Consider the following 24,022-nt stretch of genomic DNA (forward strand, 5'->3'; position numbering starts at 1 on the left):
CACCAGGTTTAAAGTCAGATAACTCTCTTGGCCTAGATGAGATGGCTCAGGGGCTGCTCAGGAGGCAAGCAAGGAGATCACAAGGACTTTGACATTCATTTTCAAAATTCATATGAAAAGATGGGGAAGATTGGGAGACCACTAATATGGTATCATTATTCAAGGAGGGTAAGAGGGAGGGAACAGGGAACCAAAGAACGGTACAGAAACTTCTGGAAAAGATCCTGAGAGACAACATTAATCATCATTGAAGAGATGAGAATTAATCAAGCATAGTAAGCATGAGTCTGGGGGTTGTCATGCCCAGCAAATTTGACTGAATGTTTTGAGCATGTCACCAGTTCTGTGGATGTGGAAATGCAGTTGATGTAAGCCACATTATTTAAACATGAATATAGGAGATTGTATCAGTAAGTTCATAGATATTGTACATACTCGAGTAACAGAATTTTTTTGGACTACTTTTTAATGTTAAATTTACATAGACTATTACAAAGATACTACTTTTAGAATATAGAAAAGTACAGCACAGAACCGGCTCTTTGGCCCACAATGTTGTGCCGAGATTTAATGCTAATGTATGGTAACAACCTACGCACCCCTCATTGAGAGGCTGAAATTCATACCGTATCATTAGCAGAAGCCCAATTGATCTCTAAATGAATAAAGAGAAATAAACAACAAATTATGATAATTCTGAAAGCCCGGAGTGGAACAAAACAGCCAATGGACTGGAAAACCGGAAGCGGAGCAACCAGTTGATTGGAAAGCTGGAGCAGGACGTGACAGTCAGCACACTGACTCAAACGTTGATCTGTTATCTGTGAAGAACTAGGGTCAACTTTTACACTAGATATGTGCAAAATTCCAGATTATATGACCAAAAATAAGGGGTTGACTTTTACATGGGATCTGTGGGACCATGATTTACATGATCTTTGTAGGAAACAGGACGGAATGGATAGGGTGGTAAAAGGAGTTGTATAGGATACTCGCCTTTATTAGTTGAGCTATTGAATGCTATAGCACAAAAGGTTATGATGGGCGCTGGGTTAGACCACAGCTGGAGCATTGTATGCCATTCTAGTTACCACACTCTTGGTTTTCCCAATTTCCATTTTAATTTTCCCTCAGCATTTTTATACTCCTCTAGGGGATCTGCCCAAATCAGCCCTTGGCAGTCTGCCACAGACTTCTGTATTTCTTTATTTCAACTTTTATGCCACTTGACATCTAGGGTTCTCCAAACTTGGTCTCACCCTTTATTTTTCCCATAACTTATTTCCTCCATATTCTCATTATTTCTTCCTTTAATGCTTCCTGTTGCTCTGACAGTTTATCTGCAAATAATTACTCCCAGTACACTTGGACCAAATCATATATTATCATGAAGTTATTCTTCCTCCAGTTTCGAGCTTTTATTCCCACCCTATCCTTATTCTCTAAACACTGACCTACAAAAATGCCTTCCCCATGTCTGATCTTATTTTTAAGTATCTGGCCCAAAACTGTCCCATTCGTTGTTGGGCTTTCTGTGTACTGGCTATAACATTCTGCTGGATCCAAGCGAAGAATGCATCTCCTCGAATTTGCCCACTAAAGGGCAAGTTAAGATTTAGATAGGTAAAATTCCATATTCTGGCCTTATTATTTTACACATCACTGAAATTTGGTTACATAATTGATCCTCTATCGCTCCATGTCGGTTTGGGGCCTGTTACACACCCATTGGTCGCTCCATTCGTCTTTCTTCTACCAAAATGGCCTCATTTGACAACCCTTCCAAGGCATCCTCCCTCCTTGCTGCTATAATTGATTCCTTGATCAACATTGCAATGCTGCCCCTCTCTCTCATCTGAAAAGCCTATAACCTGGAACACTGAGCTGCCAAACCCACCCATCTTTCAGCCAAGTTTCAGTCATAGCTATGATATCATACTCCCACATGCTGCGTCCCCAGATCATCTGTCTTATTCCTCAGGGTCCCTGCATTCAAATATATTCCATTTAGCCCTGCTGAACTCACAGCTGCTTTGTATAGCCTGTTTTACTTCTGACTTCCAGATTCACTAACTGGTATTTTCATTTCTAATTCCATCTCAGCATCTTATCCCTGAAGAACTTGTCAGGATCCCATCCCCCTGCTAATCAAGCTCAACTGTTCAGGTGAAAATGGTCGAACTGCTAATTCTTTAACTCAAGTATATTCTCGCTATAACGTTTTGGAATCAATAGTATCATGAAATCAACACAAACCAAATATACAAGCAAATTAACACAACAATTCTAATTTAGATTTTGACTTGCAGTCCTAGCAACGAAGCCAGTACCTTCTCGCCAGGCCGAATGCTGCCACACTTGAGCTGGTTGATATCATTCTTGCAGCTATCCATGAAACCACAGATGAGCTGGTAGTCACTGAAAATTATGGCTGTCATTTTGGTTATGAACTGGCGACACTGGTATTCAGTAATGTTTGCACGATGCTCAATCAAACAGGAGATGACGTAGCCTTTCCCCGGTTCCTGATCAGCACACTCCTTCACCTAGATAGACGAACAGGGATTGAAAGAAAACACAGCTAAATGTATCATTGCAATGTCTCGAAATGTCTTGCATTCAACTTTATTGATATCACAGTCAAGGGTCAAGATTTTTAACTGCTCAACAAAGTTGGAACAAGTAATTATAAAAGCACCAAAAACAACCTATTGAGGAACCTTCAATTTGAAGCTATCGCATTCTTAAGTAGTAATCATATGGACATTCTGTAAAATAAGACAGCAGGACAGTAAGACTTTCTTCTAAAGTCAGTTTACTATGCCAGACTTTAAATGTGCTTGGCAGCAGTCTCAAGGTAGTGCCACAGGATGAATTGGAAATCCCCAATTGATGCTGTTGGTACTTCACCCTATTGCTTATAAAAGACTGCGTAATTTCAAAGAATCTTAGATTAAGTTAAATTCAGTTCAAAAGGAACTATATCCATAAACGACTGACTGCTCTTAGCTTCAGAGATTAGATTTAGATAAAGCATCTGCCAGACTGCCACTTCATATGTAACATACTGGTTCAACAATGAGCTTTGTAGTGATTGGAATGAGACCAGCCAGCTGGACTGCATAGAATATGAACCTTTAATCTGGCTGAATCAGGGAGCCCCAAATGGCATATAAAAAAGAGAATGTCAGAGGACACTTTGGTAGCTGACACTGAATGAGGCAGTACTAAGGTCAAGGAGAAAGTGAGGACTGCAGAGGTGGAGATCAGAGTCAAAAAAGTGTGACACTGGTAAAACACAGCAGGTCAGGCAGCACCTGAGGAGCAGGAGAATTGACATTTCGGGCATAAGCTCTTCGTCAGGAATCCTAAAGTCAAGGGCTATTCATATATAAGGGTGACTTGCTGAGGATACCAGCCTCTGGAATAATTTCAAGCTTCCTTATGACATTCTAGTAAGTTCATTTGTAACAAACCAAAGTTTGGGTGTGGAGGGTGGCCATTTATTATCACATTTGATTGGCAGCTCAACTGGCCAATATTAGATTCAATCGAGGTTAGAGATCAGCTCAAGTCTTTCGCTTCCTGTTGAGCTGGAAGGAAAAAGGCTTTTTTACAGAAGAGTAGATAGTAGAACTCACTGAGATCATGCTTCCTTAGATGAGGACTGATTTGTTTATGGGTTTTCACTGATCTATAAAATTAAAATTAGCCAATATTCAGTAATACTGCAAACCCAATTTTAATAGAGCTACTCTAACCTAGCAAAATTCTGAAAATTCACTTGAACCCAAAGAAAATACTCAAGAATACCAGGCAAAGGATAAGTCCTGAAAGTTAGGTTCAAAACGTTCTTTATGGACGCAATGGTAAATTGAGCATGGTAATATTTCAATACTTTTCTTTCCAATCAGTCACGCTTTGTGCTTCAAAGATCAGCTACTCCACATTCATTCCATTTACTTACTTCACTCAGGGTGATTCTGCAAACTTCCCCTGCTGCAGCTTCAAATTTAGGGTCTGTAGTTAGATTAAATTTGTAATTCCACAATAGCTGAAAGAGAAATCGAACTGAATTAAGACCTATACTATATATACATTTCACTAAAGGTAGTGGTACCTTGTAGCCAAACATCTGTCTTATTTTACCTTGTAGCACCTGCATATCAATTAAAACAAATAATATACAATAGCAAATACCTATTATGAACTGAAAACCTTAACAGTAACATCAGTATCCCAACGTGGAAACAAATCTTATACTCAAAGGCACATCAATTCTTACGGCTGATCACAAACAAACAGGTACACATCACACACTCACCCATTTTAGAAGTGTCAGGCAACTCAGTTACTCCAGTATAACTAACAATTTAATTTCTCAATTTCTTCCTGCCACCCCCAAAAAATTCTCAAACTGTGTTAATATTGCTCATAAACTTAAAGAATATTTAATCAAAACCCAAAACTGGTATGAGGTACTTTCCAATTAAAAACTATACAACCAAGAACTCAAATAGGTCATTTTCTCTCTCTCTGATCCAGGTATAAAGTCTACTTGCACCGTCCCACAGGCTGAGACCATCTTATATAGCAGGGTAAAATGAATACAAGATCTTTCTGTCTGAATGACTCAGCTGTAAGCTGTTTTTACTAACTAGCTCCTGCATGGACATAAACATAAAAATGTAAGACAGAATCCATCATTCTCCAACAGAACAGGAAGGATTAAAGAATTGAATGAAAAAGTCAAAAATACTGGAATCTTAAATCAACAAAATCTGATTTAAGTTTAGACACATATGTAAGAAGTTCTTGAAGAAATAGTTTACTCACATGGTTACAGTCAGAAGAAATTTCATCATCTACCTGTAAGAGAAGATAAAAGTCATTAGCTTTAGCTAAATATACCAGTTAATTAGATGTTTTTCAACGTATGGACTTTACATTAATAATTGCAAATTGTGTCCTTGGGTTTTGGGAGAAATGGTTTAGTCAGAAATTAGATTTTTCAAGTTGTACTAACTTTGCTGCATAAATTAACAAACTAGAATAGTTCTCATAAATTGTTCTGCAGTTATCTAAAGAGTTATGCAAAGTATAAAACCCAAACGTTACAAAATTAGAATGTGTACTACAAAGAACAATGCTGAAAAGAGAGACATATTGCAAAGCTTTTCTCATCTAATCAAACACAGGAATACCAATTTTCAGCATCATAATTTATGCTTCAGCAGAAAAGGTGTTAATTGCTTGCTAAGTGCTAGGTGACCAAGGTATTGCTACAGAAAAATGCAAGGGCTATCTGCAGGCTCTCCAAATTCCCAGGTAATTCAAGAAATGTACAATACTCCATCATATTTATTTTGTTTGCAGAGAATAGGCACTTGCGCATGAAAGTATGTCACTTCTCATAAGTGTAAATGAGCAATGTTATGAACTTAACTGATTATCTTAAATTGATTGTGTAGCTGTTAGTGTACTCAGGGTTGTCATTGTGATGGGAGTTTAAGGAATCTCAAACAGATTTTGTTTGCAAATATGGCTATTTCAATATAGTCTACAGTTTGCCTATTAACAATAGAAGGAATATGTCACTCAATTCAAATCCAACAACTGCAGGGAGATGCGTATCCATTATCACACCGGCAATGAAATTCATATATGACGAAGCTACCAGAATGGCACTTTCCACCAACAGAAAGTGCTGGCAAACCAGAAAACTATTCTATCTGCATGCAATTGTTATATTCCTGTATTCTAATTTGGCTGGTGACTAATTGCTGATTGAGCGCTAAACTGAAAGAAAATGCTTTTTTTTGAGATAATCTTATTTTAGACTATCATAAAACTTGCACTAAAATCATACAAATATATCAAGGAATATTTTGCAATTTTAAAAAAAATTATATTCTAAACATTTTCTAATTTTGTTAATTCAAGGTAGATTACTACACTAAGTGCTTTGCATGCGTTTCGAGCAAAAATTTGATTTTAAAAAGTCAAAACTCACACACTTCTGAACACAAGTTGCATCTAATGCAGAACATTAAACTATATAGGACGGGTATTCTGAAAACCTACCCCTCCACATCCAAACGTAGAGCTAGCAACAAGAATGAGCTTGCCGCAACAGAAACACATCTGGTCTCTAGCTGCTGCAATCTCAGTTTACATGAAAGGAGGATTTTTCTTTTGGTTACAGACTTTTATAGAATCAAGACTGATTAATAGGCTACTACTATGCGAAATACATAACACAAAAATGGACCATGAAATTATTTCGTTCGAGTGGGTGTCTTTGAGCTTTAAAAGAGATTGTTAAATGTCAACTGTAAGCGGGAGGTGTCGGCCTGCTGTTTTAATGAAAGGAAAGATTAGCATTCAGTGCCCAGTTTGAAGGAATTTCATCCCATCTGTAGTCACAATTTGGCCATCCAACAGTTGAACAGGGGAAAAAAAACATAATTAAATTCCTTCTGTTATTGCTCCAATCATGCATCTCTGCAGATGCAAACACCAAGTACCCTTTCTACTCTTCGAATAGAAATCAAGCAAAAAGCAACACCAACCCTTCAGCTGGCTTTAGTGACCAGGTATTGTTCCAGTCATTCTCAACATGACTGAATCTCTACTTTATCCAATACACAGTCTCTGAATCACATTTGGGATATTTAGTACTAGTTGAATCCATAATCCTGAATTTCAGTGCTTGTGCTCCAGAACTTACAACTTCCGGAGCCAAGCCGTTCCAGTATAGTTACAACACTGGCAACTACCTGACAAAGTGGAAAATTACCCAGGTATGTCCTGTACGTAAAAATCAAGAGAAATCCTACTTGACCAATTACTGCCCCATAAGTCTACTACCAATCACCTTCAAGGTGCCATCAACAGTGCTATCAAGTAGCACATGCTTAGCAATAACCTGCTCAGTGACACCTAGCTTGAATTTCACCAGGGCCACTCAGTTCTTGACCTATTGCAGCCTTGGTTCAAACATGGACAAAAGAACTGAATTACAGGCATGAGGTGAGAGTGACAGCCCTTGACATCAAGGCTGTATTCAAACCAATGTGGCATCAAGGAACCCTAGCTAAACTGGAATCAGTGGGTATTGGGGGCAGATTCTTTACTGATTGGAGTCATATCTGACTCACAGGAAGATAGTCGTGGTTGCTGGAGGTCAGTTGCCTCAGTTCCAGGACATCTCTATAGGAGTTCCTCACGGAACTGGGCTCCACCATCTTCAGCTGCTTCATTAATGACTTACCTACATCACGGCGGCACAGTGACTCAGTGGTTAGCACTGTTGCCTCACAGCATCAGGGTCCCAGGTTCGATTCCAACCTTGGATGACTGTCTGCACTGAGTTTGCACGTTCTCCCAGTGTCTGCGTGGGTTTCCTCCGGGTGCTCCGGTTTCCTCCACAATCCAAAGATGTGGTCAGGTGAATTGACCATGCTAAGTTGCCCATAGTGTTAGATGTATTAGTCAGGGGGAAATGGGTCTGGGTGGGTTACTCTTCGGAGGGTTAGTGTGGACTTGTTGGGCCAAAGGGCCTGTTTCCATGCTATAAGGAATCTAATCTATTAAGGTCAAAGGCGGGGTTGTTCGCCAACGATTGCACAATGTTCAGCACCATTCATGACTTCCCAGCTATTGAAGGTGCTCATGCTCAAATGCAAGGAGATCCAGACAATATCCAAACTGGGGCTTACAAGGGACAATTAACATTCAGACCACACAAATGACAGGTTATGATCACCACCAATAAGAAACAATCTAACCACTACCCCTTAACATTCAATGGCGTTACCATCATTGAATTCCCCCCCACTGTCAATATCTTGGGGGTTATCATGAACCAGAAACTCAGCTGGACTCAGCAGATAAACTCAGTGGCTACAACAGCAAGGCAGAGGCGAGGAATACTGGTGGGAGTAACTCACCTCCTGACTCCCCAAAGCTTGTCCACCATCTACAAGGCACAGGTCAGGAGTGTGATGAACACACCTCACTTGCCTGTATGTGTGCAGCCCCAACAACACTCAAGTAGCTTGCGACCATCCAGGAAAAAGCAGCCCACTTGACTGGCACTACACCAACAAGCATCCACTCACTTCAACATGACAATGACGCTCAGTAGCAGTAGTGTTATGAACTTAACTGATTATCTTAAATTGGTTGTGCAGCTGTTAGTGTACTTAGGTTTGTTACTGTGATGGGAGATTAAGGAATCGCATCAAACAGCAGATTTTGTTTACAAATATGGCTATTTCAATATAGTCCACAGTTTGCCTATTAACAATAGAAGGAAATATGTCACTCAATTCAAATCAAACAACTGCAGGGAGATAAGTATCCAGTAAAACACCAGCAATGAAATTCATATGTGACGACGCTACCAGGATGGCACTTTCCACCAACAGAAAGAAGCACTACAGAAATTCACCAAAGGTTCTGAGACAGCACTTCCCTAACCCATGACCACTTCCATCTTGAAGGACAGGGGCAGCAAATGCATAGGAACACCATCACCTGCAAGTTCCACTCCAAGCCACTCATCATTCTGACCTCGAAGTATACCTCTATTCCTTCACTGATGCTGGGTCAAAATCTTGGAATTCCCTCCCTAATGGCATTGTGGGTCAACCCATAGCAGGTGACTGCAGCAGTTCAAGAACACAGCTCACCACCAGCTCAAGGGCAGCTAGGGACGGGCAATAAATACTGGCCAACTAGCAATGTCCACATCCCAAAATGAAGAATAATAAGTATTAAAACTATGATCAGTGGCTGTCTAGACAGATGTCAGATGAACTGGAATCATTTGCTAAGTGAAACATATCAAGAACATGCAGTGAAGTCAATAGCATAACCTCAACTGTACATCTGCTTTTACTGATGAAACAAGTCAAACTGTTTGAAGTGAAGAACATTAGGAGCAGGAAAAGGCAATTCAGCCCCTTGAGTTTGCTCCATCACTTGATATGACGACGATTGATCTCATCTCAGCATCAAATCGACTTTGCTACCAACTCTTCATGCCCCTTCAACACGACTAATTTAAAATTCAATCTTCTCCTTAGACTTACTCAAAGGTAGAACTGGATGGTGGAGGGGGGATAGAAGCTCAATGAAATTGGAGGTTTCTGATTGACTTTGTTTATTGTCGTCAGATGCAACCAAGTACCCTGTACAATAAAAAGTTTTGTTTTGCAAGCAGTACATGCAGATCATAACAAACAAGGACAGACAGATCATAGGATGCTTAGACAGAATGAGGCATATAAGGTTACGGCTGCATAAAGCAAGATCAACATTATTTGAAGTTACAGTTCCATTCAGCATTATAATAACAGCAGAGGAGAAACTGGTCTTGAACCTGTTGGTGTTGTGGTCAAGCTTCTGTATTATCTGCCTGACGGGAAGAGGGCGGAAGACAGGATTATCAGGGTGGGAAGGATCTTTGATGTTAGTAGCCTTTTCCAACAGCAGGAAGTGTAAATGAAGTCCATGGATGAAAGGTTGGCTTCTGTGATGGCCTGGGCTGTGCACAGAACTTTATGTAGTCCCTTACAGTCCTGGACAGAGCAGTTGACAAACCAGGCTGTTATGCATCCATATAGAATGCTTTCTATGGTGCATCTGTAAAAGTTGGTGAGGGTCCTTCTGGACATGCTGAATTTCCTAAGCCTCCAGAGGAAGAGGAGGTATTGGGCCTCCTTGACAGTCGCATCTATGTGGGAGATCGGGACAGATTGTTGGTTATCGTCACTCCGAGGAACTCAACATTCTGGATCCTCTCCACCTCAGTTCTGCTGATGTAGATAGGAGCATGTCCTCCTCCTTTCTTCCTGAAGTCAATGACCAGTTCTTTTGTTTTGCAGATATTGAGAGAGCGATGGTCATCATTGCACCATTACACCAAGCGGTCTAGTGCCTTCCTGCATTCTGACTCAACATTGCTTGCTATCTGGCCTACCACAGTAGCGACATCAGCATACTGCAGTCCAATCATTTCCAATATTATTGAAGGTAAGAGTATATGGTGACCTGAAGATTTCCAGAGGCATAGTAGGGAAAGGGAGAGGATGCAGAAGAAATGGGTTCTGCTCCTTCTACAGCTGCTAAACTGTTGGAGAGATTTTCCGGTTTTACACATCTCGTTATCACCTTGCAGTTCATTAGTCCAAGAATTAGTGTACTGCCAGATTAATCTGTGAACAGATAGAAGTTAGAGTTTTCTACAATTCCACTAAAAATTGGATTAGATTAGTTTAGATTCCCTACAATGTGGAAACAGGCCCTTCGGCCCAACAAGTCCACACCGACCCTCCGAAGAGCAACCCACCCAGGACCATTCTCCTACACCTAACACTACGGGCAATGTAGCATGGCCAATTCACCTAACCTGCACATCTTTGGATTGTGGGAGGAAACCGGAGCACCCAGAGGAAACCCACGCAGGTGTCTATCATTCCTAGAAGCTGTCAGATTGAACTGTTGCTTAAGCAGCAGAAACGAGCAGGATGAATCATCAGTTAGCAAAGAACAGAACTGCAGCAATACTAATGCTATTTTGCTGTTGGTAATACAGCTTTTAATATTTTCCCTGTTCAGAATGGATAGCTGGACAAGGAGACAGTTCAAATTAGGTACTTTTTATTTAATTTTACAAAGCTATTCACCACATTCCAGTAACTGCATTAGAACATAGAACAATACAGGGCAGAACAGGCCCTTCGGCCCTCGATGTTGTGCCGACCTGTGAACTATCAGCTCGTCCCTATACACTATCCCAAAATCATTCATGTGCTTATCTAAGGATTGTTTAAACCTCTCTAATGTGGTTGAGTTAACTACATTAGCATGTAGGGCATGACATGCCCTTACCACTCTCTGCGTAAAGAACTTGCCTCTGACATCTGTCTTCAATCTATCACCCCTCTTGTACAAGCTGAAAGCGTTAGTGCAGCCTTGTGCGGCAATAAATGCATTGCATAATGGAATACAGAAAAACTGTTTATTAACTGATTCAATGTTGCACAGTGTTTGTTGCAAACTATTATATACACCATCACAATGTTATGTTTGCAGTGATACACAAGGCAGAATGTTTTTGGAATGCTGTGGCCACTGCATTTTTAACAGGAAATGACAATTGTAACATTCACTCATTCACTGTGATAAGCATTTTAAACCCAATTCAAAGGGGTTGATGATTCATCCAGATTAATATTACACACTCAATATAATCAGAAGCCTAAATTCATTTTGAAGCACTGAAGTAAATATGCAAAGCACAGGCCATCCTTTTATATGAAGTACTGGAAATGCAGCCAACAGGAAATTCTGATAAGACAGACTCTAATTTCAAGAATGTGTCCTTGAGCTGTATCAGTGACACAGTTAATCGAAATAATGGCATCACATTGAAGGTTACATGAAGTATTCACATATTAAAGAGGCTACAGAGATAATGAATGCACTGGCAACAATCTTCTAAGAATCCCAAGATTCTGTTTGCATTGGATTGGAAAACTGCCCTTATAATATCTTTATTTGGGTAACTACATGCCAATTAGTGTAACGCCTGTTATTGGGAAAAATTTTAGAGTCCATTATAAAAAAAACACAATTACAGAACATTTAGAAATACATTACATAATCTGGCAGAATCAGCACGGTTGTGAAGAGGAAACAATGCTCGACAAATTTGAGAGAATTCTTTGAGGCAATAACAAACAGGTTAGATAAATGGAAAGCAATGGATCTAATATATTTGGATTTTCAGAATACATCTGAAAAGATACCACAAATTGGGCTACTTAAGTGAAATCAACGAGGAGAAAGTGAGGACTGCAGATGCTGAAGGTCAGAGCTGAAAAATGTGTTGCTGGAAAAGCGCAGCAGGACAGGCAGCATCAAAGGAGCAGGAGAATCGACGTAAGGGCTTGTCCTATAATAGTAGTGTTGTCCCAGTCAAAATCATGTTGCTTGTCATCTGCATATGTGGTTACTAAGGATAGCTGGTCATGTCATTTCGTGGCTAGTTGGTGTTCATGGATGCGGATCGTTAGCTGTCTTCCTGTTTGTCCTATATGGTGCTTTGTGCAGCCCTTGCATGGGATTTGATACACTACTATTATAGGACAAGCCAAACAGAGAACAGTCAGGGAATTCCTAGAGGCATGGCACTCATCCACAGATTCAATCAATAAGCACATCGACCTGACCCAATATAGTGACCACTGCAGCGGACAGCTGGAACTGACAACCGGAAGCGGCAGATTCAAACCACTACAAATGCCGGAGGAAAGATCACAGAAGCGCTTCATAGGAGGCTCCCAAGCACTGAGGATGTCACCTAGACAGGGGACGAAACGTCTGCAACACAAATTCCCAGCTCGGCGAACAGGACCACAACAAATGGGCAAAAAACTTGGCAAATGAATATAATTTGGGAAGGTGTGACTTTGTGCACTTTGGCAGGAAGAGGAGGATCTGAACATGGTTTAAATGGAGAAAGACTGCAGAAAGCTACAGCACAGAGATATTTGGGAATGCCCATACATGAATCACAAAAGGATAGCATCTAAACAACAAAAAAAAAACCAAAAGATCAAAGAAGTGTATGTTCTGGAAATCCAAAACATTAACAGAAATTGCTGGAGAAACTCAGCATGTCTGGTAGTATCTGCTGAGACAATGAGTTAACTTTTCGGGTCCAGTGACTCTTCTTCAGAACTCTGAAAGAGAGTCTGTGGACCCGAAACATTATGTCTGTTTCTCTCCATAGATGCTGCCAGGCCTGCTGAGGTAGCATCTTAGTTCAGTAGGGAAGACAAATAGCATTTTAGTTGTTATTTCAAAGGGAATGGAGTATGAAAGTAGAGAGAGAATATCCTCAAATCATTGGAACCTCATCCACCCTGAACAGCTATGAGTTAACTTACCCTAGTGCATTATTGAAAAATACATCATCTTTCCAGAGCCTCCCACTGGAAATCCTTTTAGATCAGAGACTTGTGTGTATATTCTATTCAGATTTCCAGCTGAGCTGCATAGCAAACAGGGCTACCACTGCAATCTATACATTCCAAAATACTCTGATTGACCATGATATACACCATCACAAAGTTATGTTTGCAGTGATAGACAAGGCAGAGTATCGTTGGAAAGTTGTGGTCACTTTGCATTTTTAACAGGAAATGACAATTGAAATAATCACTCATCCACTGTGATGAGCATCTTAAACTCAATGCATAGAGGTTTATGATTCATCCAGATTAATACTACACACTCAATATGGTCAAAAGCCTAAGTTCATTTTGAAGGTATAAAGAACCTGGAGACGCTCATTAGGTTCAGATTCACAGAAGGAGAAACTGCTGATATTTCAGGTCTATGAGCTTTTATCAGAATACTTCTCACTGTGACTATTCATTCCAATCAAAGGTCAGTGACCTGAAACAACATCCTTCACATTTGTAGTCTGATCCAAATGTTCTGCAGCTGTATGTACCATTTCAGATTTCCAACACACTCAGTATTTTTGTGCTGTGTTCAATTATTAAGTTGATTCTCTTGAGAAAGCGTAGAAGGTATGTGCAGGTAGGAAAAGAGTTAAGTTTAGGGTTGCTTGACAAAGGCACAGCTAGCCATGACTTTGACCAGATAAGAACTTGCAGTAAACAATGAGGTGCTAGAGGCAAGGATAGTGGTTTAATGAGATAAAGAACATCCACTGTATCATGCCAGTTTAGAAGGTGAGGAACATCCATCATGTAATCCCAGATAACGAGGTGAGGAACATTCATTGTGAAATGCCAGATGACTTAATCTTTACTGTTGATGCTCACTGATTCTAACAGTCACCCAATCAATATAGATGCTGCCTTACTTGGATGCTGCTCCCTGTAAGTGATTATATAATTCCTTAAGAATCTGCCATTCAAGAGAAGACCAAGAACTCATGTCTCTGTGCTCATGGGCAATCGTTCTCTCTCTCCAGGGCCCAGAATAAAGATGGAGAAGGTAGAGCCCATACTGTGAGTGTTTGCTTCAATTGATACAGGGATAGAGAAACAGGATGACACTCTGATCCATAAATAACCTCACTAAATAATTTGCTCAACTAATCCAAGCCTTTCCATCAGCCACAAAGCAACAATAACAGCTTTTCAAAACAACAAAAAAATTGCAAGTTTTTTAAAAAGAGGGTATTTTGAAGCAGAAGTGAACTTTTGCATAACACTACAGTTATTGATCAAAATAGATAGGCTCAAATTTAAAGACATACACCTTTTTTTTGAACTGATTAAGTTCATTTTTAGAGCTTAAAGATTGTTTTGGAAGCTTCATATAGGTCACTGTAGTTTTAGCAGTGACTGCGAAGGAAAGGAAGCAAACTGATAAGATGGCTGAATGAAATGAATGGCACCAAAAAATTCTCAAAAAAAATACAATCTTCATGATTAACATGACTTAAAAGGTCTTCAGACCTTCTTGAAGGTAACCAATATAAAATTCAAACCTCACAAATGACAACTACACAACTTAATTTATGAATATTAAACAACTGTTGCGTTTGGTTTTTCTACTGTTTGCCAGAAATCTTTAACTTTTTGCAGGGAGATGACAGTATTCCGTAGTCAATTATAACTTTATAACACAACAAAGCAATAATATGAAATATTATAAATGCTCTTTTACATCTTCTGATTTGAAGCAGGGCACTTCAATGTGCCAAAAAATCCAAAGCTTGAACATAAAACAATATATTACAGCATAACAGATGAAGTAGTCATTTGTTCAATTTGCTCAAATTAACTCTAAACCTACTGTCAGAAAGAAACAATAACGGAATCAGTGTTACAGGTTCAGTCTTGCAAGATCCAGAGATATGAAATTACAAACCATATTGCAGACAAGCTTCAGGATTTTTAATTTTGATGTTATGACATCTTATTCACCTTATAAGATGATATAAGGTGTTTCCCATAAATTCAAAGACATCATCCCCTCCAAGAATTATAGCAAGATATGCGCAATAACTTGAATTAATAGCAAAAGAATAATTTTAGAAATGCTCAGGTGAGGAAACATCTGAAAACAAGTACGACTAACATTTCAAGGTCATGATTCCTTGTCAAAACCAAGTGTGACCCACAACAATAAATTCAGTCTCAAAACCTGTCAGTTAAATTTACAATTTGCTGATCACAACGACAGATGCGCAATTTTTTTTCAAATCTTTATGAAGTACATCTCCATGACTCTAAGTATATGTAAATACGACCTAAATGATGTATAGACCTGAATAAAAAATCCCCTCCTGCTATGCAGATATACTTGTGCTACCGTAACCAGCTGCATGGAACAAGTCAATGGACTGGCTAAGTGAATATTTATGGCAGTTTCAATACAAGAATGAATACAGTACTCCTCTGTAGGAAAGTCAAACCTCTCTGGGAAGATAGGAAGATAGTTAAAACCACCACAGTTAGATTGGCACTACATGACTTAATCCTACAGACAAGATATTTGAGGTTGGCATTACATGAAAACTATCACATTAACCAGCAGCAAAGTAGGGGGAGAAAAAAAAAACCTGGGAACATGTCTTATGAAGGTATCGGGAGGAGGGGAAGGGAAAGTGCATTTCATAAAACAAAATAAATGGTTTCTCTGAGAAACAATCCAATTGGGTCTCAGTTAGTTAAGGCATGTACATAGTCACGTGACATGATGTCAACTCAGTCATGGGACTGAAAGCTATTCATCAAGCCTCATTTCAGCGATAAATCTATATGTGCCACAAAAGCTGAGCAAAACAGACAAGTCAAAGTAAAAAATGAACTTAAAAAATATAGGATATATGGTTCCATAGGTGTTGCCAATAATGAATATAGTCATTAACGTGCTTTTCATCGCAAATTGGGTTGAAAAAAAATCTAGAAATATGTACTGTGCTTTGTAATGATTTGTTAATGCATTTTAAAATCTGAATTCAACTAAGAAAAGATGAATGCAAAGAGGTAAAGGGTAAGATTTCAACAGTTCCAAAGGACCATAGGCTGCTCTCTCATTTCAGAGTTTAACCAGAACATCATAACGCCTCAGGTGAGAGATGAGGTGAACCATCATGGTAATCTCAATCAGCATGGAAATTGAACCCATACTATTGGTGTCACTCTGCATCACTAAACAGTCACAGTCCAGCCAACTGAGCTAACTGAAATATAAAGAACAGTTTTAGTATTTTCCTCACCTAACAGTATTACTCAGGTTGACTTTCAGGTAACCTGATGACAATTAGAATCAAGCTCATTGTTGCTTTTCCAAATAAGCCAGATTGAACATCATACACCTTCATTTACTGCACAAACTGAAGAGGAAATTTTAAGAATAACAAACTAGCAATATTGCCACAATTTTCTGCTTTGTGTGAGAAGATACGGGTTGTCATTTTAGGTGGCAAGTTCAGGATTAAAACCTGAATCATTTCTCATATTTTTCCTATACTGATGTCAGGTTAACAGGTTAAATTGGTGAATTTCTGTAGTGCATCTTGTAGCCAATCCACACTGATGCTACTGAGTGTCAGTGTTAGAGGAAGGAGCTTTTTGTGGATGTGTGCCAGTCAAGTGGGCTGTTTTATACTGGATGTTGTCAAGCTTCTTCAGTGTTACTGGAGCTGCACACATTCAGGCAAGTAGGGAGTTACACTCTTGACTTGCGCCTTGTGTAGAGAGTTGACAGGTTTTGGGGAGTCAGGAGTTAAGTTACTAACTGAACATTCCTAGCCTCTGATCTGTTCTTGTAGCCACTACATATACATGGCAGGTCTTATTTCTGATCAACATCAGGATGTTGGGAGTGTAGAATTCAGTTATGGTAATGCAAGGGGTAATTGTTATATTTTCAATTATTGGAGATGGCCATTGCCTGGCTTTATGTGGCATATTACTTGCCACTTTACAGCCCCAGCCTGGATATTGTCCAGATCTTGCCGTTTTGTCCACATCTCAGGTGAGAGATGAGATTAAGAAGGTGGAACCATCATGGCAATCTCAATCAGTATGGGAATTGAACCCACACTATTGGCGTCAGTCTGGTGTCATCACAAACAGTAACAGCCCAGCCAAATGAGTTAACTGAAATACAAAGACGAGTTTTAAGAGGGCTTTCCTCACCCTCCTTGTAACAGCATTACTTATCGCAAATGGTATTGAACATTGCGCAATCAGCAGCGAACATTTCCACTTCCAACCTTATGGTCGGAAAGTCCGAAGGGACGTCATTGATAAAGCTACTGAAGATTAGAGCTCAGGGAAAAGCCAAGCAAAGTCTGAGCTTGGTAAAGCAAGCCATCACTGAAAAGCTGAATGCGTGCCTGTGGAAAAGTACTGGAGTGCAGTTTTCAGATTCCATGATAGTATTTACCAAGGATAGGGAATGATCTACCACAACAGGGGCAATTATTGAGGAGTGAAGAAAGTGCAAAGTGAAGAATTGTAATCTCCAAGTATAGACATTTGATGATCCACTAACATCTGGGGAGAATTGCTGAGTAATCGGTGCGACCAGTCGTGATCACATTTGACATTTAATGTGCGCTGTGGGGTGTTCACAGTACATTACTCACATTTACCAAATGTTAATTTGGTAGTAAAAGCAAGCATTGCACGTATTATAGACTGTGTTACACTTCTGATTTGAACAGCAAAACATTGTTATTTGTTCAAAACTGTTGCGTGGCATGGCGCTATTCTCTTACTAAGTTTCTAGATCTCATCTTTTGTCAATTATCATTTGCAAAATGATTTTAACTTGGCCCTGCAAAGTTGGCGATTAAGTCGAGGAATATAATAAGGAAAAATTAAAAGTTTTCATGTCCGAGGATGTGTTAAAGATAAACTGGAACACATTAGTATTTAGAGGAGCATGATAAATCACACATCAATCACAAGCATTTATTACAAAGGGATTGAAATATAAACATAAAGAAAGGGCAGGTGATAGTGTAGTGGTAATGTTCAGAAATCCAGACCATATGCTGGGGGCATGGGTTCAAATCCAAATTCAAATCACAACAGCTGATATTAAAGCGTGGAATTAAAAAGCTAGCTTCAGTTAAGAGTCACTGTGAAACCAGCAACAATTATTGCAAAAACCCATCTTATCCCTTTTGGGGAATTGACTGTGCCAAGTTTACCTGGTCTGGCATACATATGACGGCAGATTCTCAGCAATGTGGCTGGACTGACTCTGAACTGCTCTTTGAATGGTCCAGCAAATTATTCAGTTCAGTGATTAGGGATGGGCAACAAATGCTGACTTCTCAATAATGCCACAGCCCATGAAAGGATGAAAGAAAAAAAATTCTTCATGGTGCAAGTACACAAACCACATGACCTTCCTACATTCAATATTCTGCTTCGTAGAAAATTCATCTTTTTAACTCGCAAAAGTTCACCTTTTTAACATCCTTCAACTCACAAAAGTTGTCCAATACATTTCACAATTTGAGTTACATCCTCCAAATCTGCTGTCTTTCTAATTTTGTAAAACCTATTTTAAAAAAGGGGTGAATCTGTGTTGAATTTTGAAATCCAAGTCCCTTGGACCATATAGAAACAATCACTGTCTCAACTAATCCTTCCGACATCCAATTGAATAATTCCCTCCAATTTGGTAAATGCTTATCTTTACATTGCTATTCACCCACCCACTATTTTAAACATGACAAAAGATTTGGTCCATGAAGTCAATGCTGGCTTTCTGCTGAGAAATCCAAGCAGTCTAATTATCTTTTGCTATGTTACTGCCCTGCAATTTTATTTCCCTCGTGTCTACTCAAATTTCTTTTGAAATCATTTATCATCTCTGATTCTACTACATTAACAGGCAGCAAGCTCCAGGTCATAACCAAATTTCACAAAGGTTTTCCAACAGTGCTTCGCATACAACACAACTTAAGTCTTGGTGAAATATATCACCACTCAAGCAATTTAAACTGATCATGTGCGCAATTAAGTTATATCTGGCATCTCCTCAGCAAAATATGCCAAGTCAACAATTCACAAGGAAGACATTATACAACAAGTCTTCAGATCAATCTGAATTAGGTTCAGTGCAAGAGTCTCCAGGGAACACAATCTTGCACCAAAACTATTTGTATAAAGTCCCCAATATTGGCATCAACTTTGAGATATGTACCTTTAGTGGATAAAACATGTGTTCAATCTCAATTTCAGAGTTTAGCAACAAAAAACAGCCTCAATGACACCCAGTACCAGTGAATCAAATGGTGAACAATGCTGCAACAATGATCGAGTAGAAAACTAAACCCCTCACAGTCAGAAGTAAATGACTCCTTACCATAAAAAAAATCACTTCCCAGCATGATACCTGAGTAACTCTTGTTAACATTAAAGAGCCCCTGATGGAACATTATAACAAAAAAAAACAAATTATTGACAAATGGAAACTTACATGAAGAGAATGGAATCAAAATAATGTTGTCCAGTTGGGTTTCTGGTCAATGGTAATCCCCAGGATGTTGGTAGTAGGGGATTCAGTGATAGCAATGTCATTGAATGGAAGGGGCAGTGGTTATATTCCCTCTATTTGGAGATTATCATTTCAATAGGCACTTGTAGCACACAATTATTACTTAGAGATATCATTTTTACAAGCTGCTCTATTAATTGCCCAGTCATTGCTTTTCTCCCCTCTCTCAGTATTGTGATTTATTAATGTTGGCATCAGAATATGAGTAAAATAGTAAATTGAATAGTTCCCTCCAATTCAGTTAATACTTATTTTTACATCGCTATTCTCCCACCCACGATTTTAAACGTGACTGTAGATTTGCCACGTTTCTGATGTTGGGAATCAATGAAAACTAGCAGAATACTAACAACTTAAATAAAAACTCATTTTCATTTGAAAGAGAGACTAAATGTACCCATCCATGCTTATTCACTATGCCACACCAGGGAACCTTCATTGAGTTTCTTCTCACTTTTCCTCCAAATAATAAAAGGAAATAAATTAAATGCACCAGTGCCAACTGCCTAAGTTCAGCTGAACCACGAGGTGTTGGCCATGGTTGAATGACAAGACTCTTGCCTTTAGCTTCAAATACCACCCTAGTGACTTCGGGACACAATCCAGGATGGTTACCTCTGTGCACTACAGCAAACTGTACCTGCCCTTCTGACGCTCTTTGGTGGGATAGATTACCTCAGCACAGACCAGACATTTATATTGTCAGGCCCAAGTCACACACACTTAACTCTTATGCTATTACGCCCCAGCAAGATTTTGTAATAATTGAATTAATATCCCAAGATATGAAAAATACTTAGTCAACTGAATAGGTTTCTCATAAAGCTTCTACCAGCAGGGTTAATCTTGGAGCTGTGGAATTAGCAATGCCAAATTCCAGCAGCCATTTTATTCTCCACGACCAATACCAGTACACTCGCAAAATAGTCATTTGGACGGTTATGGATAACCATCAAGGTAATTTATAGCAATCAGCTACTTGAATGAGAGGGGTAAAACTGTCACTTCCAAACTAAACTTTCAAAGTGCTCTAAAAGTTTACATTCTATGAACAATCACAACAAATTTCCAAAACCAGGATTAAAGGCATTATTTTCTCAATCAGTTCCAGTTTAGTATTCCTGATGGCAAGAGGATCCCAGGTTTGATCTCTGATCTGTGCATTAGCTGAGGTCTTCCTTGAAAGCATGCAGGTTGCCATAGCTTTATGCTTTCTTTACTGAGTCAGGTAGACTGTTCCCTACTCTGCTTGAGTTATGTTTCAAAAGTGAGAAAAGTACAAACATTCAACCAAAATCGATTTACAGTTTTTAGAAGAGAAGCAAATAATGGCTAAAGCCTACGTTAAACTTCCTAGGCTCTGATTGCACAAGTCAAGCTGTTTTAAAATAACAGAAAACAGATTCAACTTTAAGGTGTGTATGTGTTATGCTTGGGTTTTATCCTACATAATATTTCAAATTAAGATTAGTTTACCCTTTATTCATTTTATCTTTCAGAATTCTTAGTCCACCATCTCCCAAAGAAAAATACTGCCAATGTTGGAATATAAATATCATACTTGTAGCTGTCTGAAATATAAACAAGGTGCTGGGAATATTCAGCTGGTCATGCAGCTTTTGTGCAGAGAGAAAAAGTGTTTTAACATTTCAGCTTCTTGACGACTGCAAGAATGTGTATAGAGTATAAGCAGGTAGGAAAAGAGTTAAGTTTTGAGTTTTGTGAAACAAAAGGTTCAGCTAAGCATGACTCAGATCAGATAACTTGCAGTAAACAATGAGGTGCTGGAGGGAAAGGTGCGTGTTAACAAGCTGAAAAAGCATTCATTATATAAAGCCATCTAACAAGATGAAGAAGCATTCAATATGTAAAGTCAGTTAAAAAGGTGAAAAGCATTCATTATGTGAAGCCAGTTACTCATTGTGTAACAGCAGATGGCTTAATCTTGACTATTGACACTCGCTGATTGTAACAGTCACCCAATTAATATAAATGTTGCCTTGTCTGGATGCGCCTCCTTGTAAAATGACAATATAATTCATTAAGAAACTGCTGTTTGAGAGAAGACCAAGAATCCATGTCTCTGTGCACATGGGTGATTGTTCTCTCTCTCTCTCTCTAGGGCGCAGAATAAAGATGAAAGAAGTAAAACTATACTGCCTCTCTGAGCGTTTTGCTTCGACTGATATGGGGGTAGGGAAACTGGGCAATAATAACTGCTTAGACTTAGGAAGTGCTGCAAATGATGCAGATTTTAAACGAGCATAGAAGCAGAAGTTGCTGAGGAATGAAAAAAGGCTAAGCCTGAATGTGAACGACAGGCAATTCACTGACATGTTCAAGTTTAATCCAAGTGATAATGGGGATATAAAATGAAGCAAGTTGGGTCTGGAGGAGGTGTATATGACAGAAGAATCATTCACAGCAGTCGGTACCCATAACAATGAGGGTAGAGGCTATAATTTGCATTTGTTTATCTCAAGTGTTAAATCTGGGAAGTTGTAAATTGCCTGTTCGACAGATTAGTACTGTTTCCCGAATTTCTGCTGAGTTTCAGTAAAATAGTAATCGGAGGACGGAATCTGGGAATGGAATCTCAAGTTAAAATGATTAGCAACTAGGAGCAAGGAGTAATGCTTCTGGATTGAAAAGAAATGCTCAGCAAAGCAATCATCCAATCTGCATTTACTTTCCTCAATACAGATGCAGAGCAGTGTACATCATAAGCAGCAAATATGGCAGACTAAATTTAAAACACTGCAAGGAAATTGCAACTGGAACTGCAAGACATATTTCTGGGATTGAAGATGATGGGAAGTGGACAGGTGAAAGAGTGGGTGCTACATCATCTGTGCTTTCTTAGGAAGGGAGTGGTTGTTGACAGTGGAACTGATGGAATCATGGAGCAGAGTGTTTTGAAGGGAGTGTTTTCCAGTTCTGAGGAAAGGTCATTATCTGAAAGATTTAATTTATTTCCTGATCTGAGCAGTTCCAGAATATTCTGTTTATACATAATAATTTAATGAATCAGCCAAACTGTGCTTTAATTTTAAGGTTGATCTGAAAAATGGACTTAATGGATGCGTGAAGTGCGATTTTTTAAATGATCACATCATAGGTATTTTTAACAACAGAAATAAAGATAAACACTAATTGTGGACTCCTGTAAGCTTGTGTATGGACAGTCAAATGACTAACTTGGTGATACTATTGCACCACGTTTTGGATGGTTGAGAATACAACACAATTTTGCATATATTTTGTTTGGATTCTATTAAATAGTTCAGTTCACGATTGACTGGTGGCACATAGTTAAAGCCTGTTTCATGTATAAATAGATATCACTGTACTGAAGCATGATCAGCATTTCTACAAAGGTATTCCAGTGGCAGCTGAAATACAACTGTCACTTACCTGTGCAGAAGACACCCCTTGCAAGCAAATGAAATGTCTGCTATCTATTCAAGTTACACGTTAGGGGCAATGATCAGACTAACAGGAAATTAGTAAGTATTTTTCTTTGACAAAGTGTCAGTTGGACTCAAAACGTCAGCTCTTTTTTCTCCTTACAGATGCTGCCAGACCTGCTGAGATTTTCCAGCATTTTCTCTTTTGGTTTCAGATTCCAGCATCCGCAGTAATTTGCTTTTATTAATTATTTTTCTCATTCTGAGCAACTGTTACTATGAGGTCTTAGTTTATTTTGGAGCAGCCAAAGGCTGCATTGTAGCATTCATATACTATCTTGAGTGCATTGATGATATGTTCAGGCCAGGATGTGAATACTTTCCTTATCGTCCCATGGCAAAGTGGAATATGTTGATACTGGAATAAAATCAGTATATTTGAGGTGTATGCAGCTCCATATTTAAAAAGAATATACTGGTATTGGAGATTATTCAAATGACATTCACTACGCTGATTCCTGGGGTAAAGGGTTTGATTTATTAAGAAGAATTAAACCGATTAGGCCATTATTCATTAAAATTTTGAAAGATGATCTCATTTTAATATTAAAGATTTGAGGAGTGCTTCCAGTCATGAGGGAATCTCTAACAAGGGTATATAGTAACAGAATATGGGGAGATTTGTTTAAAATTGAGATGCAAAGGAAGTCCTTCTCATAGAGGGTAGTGAATTTCTTGAATTCTCTCCCCCAGAGTGTTGGGGAGACTAGATCAGTGATATTATTGGAAGAGGAAGTGGACAGATTTTTGAAATATCAGGGAATTCACAAGGTGGCCTGTGCTTGCCCTAAAGCAAAGTTAGAGCCTAGGGATGATCAGCCATGATCTTGCTGAATGTCAGGGCAGGCCTAAAGGGCCAAAAGGTCTACTGCTGGTCCTACATGTTATGTTCCGACAGTTTTGTTTAAGTTTTAACAATGCAAATTAATTTGTATGAGAATTGTAATACATGTAATTCCAAAACTGTTGGT

The 24,022-nt window shown here is 39.0% G+C and overlaps 1 protein-coding gene across 2 annotated transcripts in view; it reads right to left on the minus strand.

Annotated features, from left to right (window-relative positions):
- LOC122558539 (Golgi apparatus protein 1-like) overlaps positions 1–24,022 on the minus strand; it is a 140,147-nt gene that overhangs the window by 89,936 nt on the left and 26,189 nt on the right. For both annotated transcript variants that reach the window (XM_043707238.1, XM_043707237.1), the window contains exons 2-4: positions 4,837–4,869; positions 3,968–4,054; positions 2,331–2,546 (exon numbers count right to left, since the gene is read on the minus strand). In XM_043707238.1, the coding sequence (XP_043563173.1) occupies positions 2,331–2,546; positions 3,968–4,054; positions 4,837–4,869 (336 nt within the window). The remainder of the gene's footprint in view (positions 1–2,330; positions 2,547–3,967; positions 4,055–4,836; positions 4,870–24,022) is intronic.

This window comes from Chiloscyllium plagiosum, chromosome 17 (genome assembly GCF_004010195.1).
Source record: "Chiloscyllium plagiosum isolate BGI_BamShark_2017 chromosome 17, ASM401019v2, whole genome shotgun sequence".
NCBI lineage: Eukaryota > Metazoa > Chordata > Chondrichthyes > Orectolobiformes > Hemiscylliidae > Chiloscyllium > Chiloscyllium plagiosum.